Raw genomic sequence first — 7194 nt, 5'->3', positions numbered from 1 at the left:
CAGGGCTCTGATAATGACATATCTAATCTAAACCTATATGAAATGGTACTTGCATGTCTGCAGCTTGGAAGTACAGCTTGGAGGCAGGAGTCTCCAGCAGACTGCCAAGGCTGTTTTAAAAAGAGAAAAATCTGGGAAAGGTGTTGTATTTCATCTCAGTGCTGTCTTGGTAACGCAGCACAAAGAAAACCTGGTGGAAACCAAGAGGGATGGAGAGCTCACAGCAGCAGCAACAGCACCTTTTCCCATCCCATCCAACCTTTCAAAGCAATGCAACCATGTGGCCTGATAAAGAAACCTTTGCTCCTCAAGGTTCAAACTAATCATACCAGAGTGGAAAACCCGTCAGGAGAACAAGTTCCCAGGTTCAAGGGCAGCAGAAATAGTGATTACCTAATGATACCAAAGGTTGAGACAGAGGGAAGCCCACCTGGGGATCTGTGACTGGCAAGCTTGTGGCCAAGCTTTTAAAATATATGGCATGGGGTTTTGGGGTGTTCAACTGGACCTGCACTAGAAAAATCCAGGGCTGAATCATCAAAGGTCCTGGCTTTCACATTTGGGCCAGGAAAATCCTAGTGTGGAGCCCAGCCCCGGCTTCCCAGAGCAGTGAGGTGCTGGGCTCCCTGAAATCCGGGGAGTCACTGGTGGGACAGATAAGAGAAGCAAGGGAGGTGACAGAGTAGAGGTACATGAAGACATTCCCAGACCTCCACAAGGCTGCCAGGGACCCTCCCCTGGGCTACAGCAAAATGCCTCTCCACACACAGCGCTTTGACTGTAAAGTCATTTTTGTAGTTCAGAACTTAATTAAGAGTTTCAGTTTGAACTGGAGGAGGCAGAGTTTTTTGGTTTTTTTTTTCTGTAGGAGCCCTAAATCTCAAAATCTGGATATAATGTCCAGCTCTTCAAGAAGTAGTGCAGGTAGGTGGGTGGTTTCCCAGACACTGAGTGAAAGTGAGAGCTGAGATCAGGAATCCCAGGGAATTGAGGGGAAGTCCTAAAAGGATGCAACTGCTCCACAGGCAGCTACAGAGGTGACAGAGCCAAACTCTTCTTGATTATGGAAGATGTTATAACATGAGACACCAGCCACAAATTGAACTTTGGGAGGTCTGGGTTGAGCACCTTTCTCCAAGAGGTGGGTGGTGGAGACCCAGGATGAGTACCCAGGGAGCCAGAGGAGGTGGGATTTCACCTTTAGCCAAAACCATGGCTGATCCACTGGTGATATTTTTGCCTGAGAAGATCTGCATGTCCATATCTCTGATTCAGGTGCAAAAAGCAGAAATAAGATACTTCACTCTTTTTTTTTCTAACAAGATTCTAAGACCCTGTGCTTTATTTTCAAAGCAAATTAAAGACAGAAGTACCTGATGGCTTCCCACAAGGTGTAGCTTCCTCAATCATTTTTGAAAATGATCCATGCCTTTTCTCTTTATACAAACCAGATTTAGGTTTTAGAGAATGGATTTACTTTAATCAAATTATCAATTGACATGGCCTCGAATTAGTTCAAATCAGATGCATTTTCTTGGCCCTGGAGAGTTAAAGTGATATCATATTTTAAAAGATCCCATATTCTGGTGGGGAGATGTACAAGTATTCTGAACTTTGCTATTGAGATTAAGTTTATCTCACCTGCCATTTGCTCAGCAGGCCTGGCTAGATATTAATTACCTTGGCCAAATTTCATTCAATAAGCATTTCTCCTTTTCTTAATACTAACTTCATTTTTTTGCTAAAGAAAATTAAAAGAACATTGAGCCCAACAGAACACGAAGTTTTATTTTTGTTCATTGATCAAAAATCAGATGGTCTCATTTCCTAATTTTCCAGCAGTGATTCACAGTCCCCATTTATCCAGCAACAGATCAGGAGCACAGATATGTTCACAGTAAGTAGAGAAGGAGAGGATGCCTACAGAAAACAACTTGGGGTCCAAATGGGATGAATTCTCCCATAAGCTGTCCATTTCTGTGAATGGAAAACTTTCTGCCCAGTTACCAAGAGAGTCCTGGACAATTATATTCCCCTTTCAACACTTGATGAGTGACATCCAGCCCTTAGGTGCTTCGTCTCCATGGACACGGTGGGCCTGGGAGCTCTGCAGTTTTTTCAAGCCTAGTATCTCTCCCCATCATGGAAAGAGAGAGGAACTGAACTGCCTGGAGGAGCAGCCAGAGGTCCAGGGCATGAATAGGTGGGAGGCACACATGTGCTTCCAGGTGGCACATGGCCAGAGAACTTTGGCTGACAGGAGGCAGGGATCTACCAACTCAGGCTGCTGCCAGGACACAGCAAAAGAGGTCAGTCACCACTGTCCCCATGAAGAGGACACTGAAAAGGGACATGTCGGCACAGCCCTGTGTGACACCGGGGTATTCACCTGAGGCAGGCATAAAAACGAAATGAAATTCCTAAGGTGATGTAATTCCTGAGGGGATAAAAGGGAAAACAGCAAAAAAGCTGTTTGGAGAAATTGCTGAGTCAACCCACCCCCCCCATGAATGCTCTCTGAACCTGCCTGGCTCCCTCCACGATGTGTAGGCATGATGTCCCTACAGATTTTCTCCCCTCCCAGCCAACTTCATCCACTGTCCGTCCAACCAGCTGAGGTTTTCCCTCTTCTGCCTCATCTGGCAGACACTGCCTGTACTAATTAACCAGAAACTGAGGCTCGCTCCTGCAGCACGGAGAGTGGGGCTGAGCCGGCAGGAGCGGGACAGGAGGCAGCAGAAGGCTCTGACAGCATCTCCAAATTGGAAGGTGATAGGTCTTTTTCATTCTTATCCATGATTTCACTTCAAAGAAAGAAGCTAGGAGAAGGCAAAATGGAAGAATTGCAAAGAGGAGAAGGCATGTGAGTGAAAAGGTGGAAAATCCCTGAGCTGACTTTGGGAGGGAGGAGGAATTCATTGAGGCAAGAAGCCGAGCCTGGGAGTCCAGACCCAGAGGATGGCTGCTCAGAGGCCATGAAGCAATCTGGGACGCTCAGCCAAAGGGATCAGACTGGCAGAGGAGCCCAGGAGCCCAGCTCTGAGTCCTACCTTGGAGGGAGGAATCGGGCTCAGCTTGGAGGCTGCTGCTGGCCTTTCTTCTGATGTGGCACTTGGGAGAGTTGCAGCTCCAAGGGCTGGAATGCTCCTTCAGTACACGAGTGACTGTAGCCCCTATGGGGAAAGGAGATGAAAGGGGTTTGGTAGATCACTATTATCACCAGCTCTCTATCCATGCAGGGCCATAGTGGTGGAGCCTGAATCAATCTGCAGTCTTCAGGTGGGCCAGTGCAAGGCCAGGAATTGATCTGGAGTCATTTTCTTGGGGGACAATGATGGGTTTGGGCTACTGCTGCATCTGGATTACACCAAACCCCACCAGAACAGGTCTGTGAGCCAGTCAGTCCCTGCCAGTGTGCAGCCACTATTCTGCCAGTGATAAAGACCCACTGTGCACCCACCAGCGAGCAGAAACCCCCCAGTGTCAGCTCCAGGGGACACACAGTCACCACGTTCTCCTCAGATGCGTGCTTCCACGCTGCAAGATCATTAGATGATTTGGCTCGTTCCTCTGATAACGAACCTCTCTGCACAATTATTATTTTTTTTATCATTTGTTTATGGATGCCACATTGCGACTTCCATGAAATGGATTTTATGGGGTGTTCCCTGCCCCCACATTGTAAATTGCAGTCTGTAAATTGTAGAGCAATTTATCACTGACCATTGCCCAGTTTTACGTTAATGTTTGAACATGCCCATAAACTAATTACATCATCTTACCTCTGGCCAACTTTTAAGGCAGAAGGATGATATAAAACCAAGCTCTGCTTACCAGCAAGGCACCTTCTCTTGTGTTAGGAGCACAGAGACCCTTTCCACCATGAGCTTCACGGGAAAGTACGAGCTCCAGTCCCAGGAAAACTTTGAGCCATTTATGAAAGCCCTTGGTAAGTGCCTGCATGTGCTATGTGCTGCTTTGCCTCCTCAGATCCCAATGATTTTTGGGGGCCAACTGTTCTGATGCACTGATGATGTAGATTGAGACATCTCTGAGGTTTCCTCTTTCTGTCTGTCACCTTGTAATTGTTGGGCTTTTAAATGTATGTTTGTGGGGAGATATGATCTCAAAATAGAAGAGAAAGCACCTCTCTGTCTTGGGGGCTGGGGGTCAAGAGATGATGGGTAAAGTTTTATGGCTTGCAGGAAGTCAGTGCTGGCAGGCTCTGCAGCCACTGGCCAGTGTGGCTGAGTGCTGCACACACATGATAAACCAGCAGGACCTTGGTGGCTTAGGGGCACTGCAGATCTGCTCCATCAGGCTGTGAAATTTGAGGGCGAGCAGGACATTGGTCAGCCACTGTGCTGTGATGCTGCAAAGCCTCAAATCTCACCGTTCATCAGAAAAATAGTTAGTGTTGTTTAAATGCTAAATGATGAATGTGTCTGATAGATTTCCACTCATGTCTGTCACAGGGAATGTGGTCCTGCAGGGATTCACGGGGCTCTGTACTATTACTGCACAATTATGTGCCAGAAGGGCTCTACCTGTCAGATCACCTTCAGGCTTTGGGAGAAGATTTTATAAGCTGGTTCTGAGGAACCCTGAATCTCATAAAAAACCCACTTTGTTCCTTTGTTCTGTCTTCCTTTAATCCATTTTTCCTTGCCTGTCAGTGAAAGAAGGAAAGCAGGATTTATTCTGAGACCCTGTCTCTTTGTTCTGAGACAAAGGTGATGTTTGTTCTCCCAGTCAGCTCAGTGGACATAGGACATGCCTAGTTCCCACACAAAATCCAGGATGACAGTATTGATCTTCCTCCCCAGCAGACTCAGGGACCTGTGGCTCTTGGGGAAGCATCATCACTGAAATGTTTTTCCACACTGGAATAGAAATTTTCCCAGCTGTAGGTTCCCAAATCCTGCTACATTCATTCACTCAGCAGCAGCAATCTGCCCACAGATGGCTCCACCGTTCACTCACTGTCTCTTGTTCCTGGGCAGGGCTCCCTGAGGACCAGATCCAGAAGGGCAAGGACATCAAGAGCATCTCAGAAATTGTGCAGGATGGGAAAAAGTTCAAGATTACTGTGACCACTGGCTCCAAAGTGATGAAAAACGAGTTCACCATTGGGGAGGAGAGTGAGTTAGAGATGCTGAATGGAGAGAAAGTGAAGGTGAGTGAGCAGCCCCTCCTCTTCCAGGGCTGTGGGGGCTCAGGGACATTACATTTCCTTTCCAGCCATTCCCTCTGCATATGAGCAAAGGGACTGACCATACCACAGGTATTAATTAATGTACTGCACTTCCTGCAGAAGAAGCCTTGCATTTCTAAAACTATTTTAGTAGTCACTTTGGAAAGCACTGGGAGCCTGTTTTAATATCCCATTTGGATATTAATGTTTTAATATCCCATTTGAAAAAGGGGGACAGAGATGCTTTGGTAAATTTTTTTGATAGGAAGAGTTCTGAAAGATTTGAGGTGGAAAAAGACTGTGTCTTTTTGCAACACAAAACATACCCCTGCCTTCATTTTGTTGACTCAAAAGTAGTACAGGAAAATCAGACAATCATAAACCAATAAATCTCTCAAATTTTAAGTCCCAGTAGCTGTTAACTTCTCTGCTAGCCTTTCCCACTGATTCAGGTTACGCTGGGTGAGATGATTTGGCAAGGTGAGGAGTTATCCCCCTTGGACTTGGGTCAGCTCCTGTTCCTGGATATTAGTTTCCAGTGGTTCACAGAACATCAAGGCAGCACCACTGGCAAATACTGCCTCTCACCTTTACCTCAGGAGAAGATGGTATTGCAGGGACTTTTGAAAGCAGGAGGGATGATCAGCAAAGAAATGCCCCATGAATGGGGCTCTGAGAGCTGTCACGATTTCCAGCATCACTTTGGCATAAACCAGGGGGAAACAGTTATTAGAAGAGTTTTACACTCAGTACATCAGCAGCTCAAGGGCAAATGAACACATCTTATAGCTGGGCAAGACAGATAAACAGAAATAGGCTTTGCTGGCTTATTTATTTGTTTAATTTCATTGATCAGTGATAGCTGCCCTAGGACAGCTATCTGTAGCTTTTTTAGATGTGCAGCTCCGAGGGGGCAGAGACTCAGCAGATGTGCCTGTCCCTTGATGAACTTTCCACCCATGTCTGAGTTTCTGAAAGCTCCTTAAATAGTTTCCTACCTTGACTGAGACTCCCCCCAGCCCCTTACTGTCATCCAGCTCCCAGACACCTCACCCCAAAGGAGGCTGCTGCAGCAGTGTGCAGTAGGTGGGTGGTGCAGAGGAGATGACGTGACACACCCTGGCCCAGCTCAGCTGGCTCTGCAGTCCCCTCCTACTGAAGCAGGGGAAGGACAAAATGCAGGGGTCGAGGTGGTCTCCAGCAATAACATGAATGCTTCTGTCTTCCACCAGGCTGTTGTGCAGATGGAGGGTGACAACAAGCTGGTCACACAGCTGAAAGGGATGAAATCTGTCACAGAGCTCAACGGAGACACCATCACCCATGTAAGTGCAGAAGGGCAATGGCTGGAATAACAGAGCTGCCTTCAGGGGCCTGGTCCTAGGAAACTACAGAGGTGCTGGGCACCTTGGAGAGGTGCTGGAGCAGAGCATGTGCTTGCACACAGGCTCTGCAGCCAGGCACTGAAGGCAGTTTCTCATTAGAGTATGATCCAAAAAGTACTTTTAAGACCCCAGTTTAGGCACAGCTGATCAAAGTTTTAGTAATGAGGGCATATTCTCACTCAGCCAGAGGAACAGGAATGTGCCAGGGCTTGGCACTCTTAGAGAGGTGAGGCAAACTGATCCCAGCTGAGGGATGCCAGATTATCCCTACCTGCTTTGGGGTATCCATGAAAAAAATCCAAAGCTTTAAAAATTCAGTTTATAAGAGATAGGCTGGGGATCAGTCCTGTTTTGATTTGCAAGACCACATCCTAAGTACAGTTTGGAGCTAAACACAATGATGATCCTTATTTGCCCCTTCCAACTTGAGATATCCAATGACTCTACAAATTCATAAAAAGCTAACACCTTCAATTTCTTTTTCAGACAATGACCCTGGGTGACCTCACCTTCAAGAGAGTCAGCAAGAGAATCTAGAAACCTTACACATCCCAATCTTTTTACCATGTAAAATGTATCCATTAAAATAAAATTTTATGGAAGCTCTTAATTGTC

General features: G+C 46.6%; 1 protein-coding gene across 2 annotated transcripts; it reads left to right on the top strand.

Moving 5' to 3' along the window:
• The first annotated feature begins 2715 nt into the window (after window positions 1–2715).
• Window positions 2716–7189, top strand: FABP1 (fatty acid binding protein 1). 2 transcript variants are annotated; one of them, XM_069014734.1, is made up of 5 exons: window positions 2716–2769; window positions 3861–3949; window positions 5004–5176; window positions 6427–6519; window positions 7066–7189. In XM_069014734.1, exons 2-5 carry the CDS (start codon window positions 3883–3885, stop codon window positions 7114–7116), a joined length of 384 nt encoding a protein of 127 aa, XP_068870835.1. In that variant the 5' UTR covers window positions 2716–2769; window positions 3861–3882; the 3' UTR covers window positions 7117–7189. The 2 variants fall into 2 exon arrangements, with proteins under 2 accessions (XP_068870835.1, XP_068870836.1); XM_069014735.1 differs by lacking the exon at window positions 2716–2769 and adding an exon at window positions 3319–3386.
• Window positions 7190–7194: the final 5 nt, after the last annotated feature.

This window comes from Aphelocoma coerulescens, chromosome 4, assembly GCF_041296385.1.
Source record: "Aphelocoma coerulescens isolate FSJ_1873_10779 chromosome 4, UR_Acoe_1.0, whole genome shotgun sequence".
In the NCBI taxonomy this organism is placed as follows: Eukaryota; Metazoa; Chordata; class Aves; order Passeriformes; family Corvidae; genus Aphelocoma; species Aphelocoma coerulescens.
Note: the sequence above shows the minus strand (reverse complement) of the source record. Positions and strands in the feature narration are given on the sequence as shown.

Bases quoted from the DNA above. Each gene is read 5' to 3' on its own strand.
- FABP1 (XM_069014734.1), top strand. From the start codon at position 3,883: ATGAGCTTCACGGGAAAGTACGAGCTCCAGTCCCAGGAAAACTTTGAG. The intron at 5,177-6,426 runs GTGAGTGAGCAG...GTCTTCCACCAG, and splicing joins TGAATGGAGAGAAAGTGAAG to GCTGTTGTGCAGATGGAGGG. The intron at 6,520-7,065 runs GTAAGTGCAGAA...TTTCTTTTTCAG, and splicing joins ACGGAGACACCATCACCCAT to ACAATGACCCTGGGTGACCT.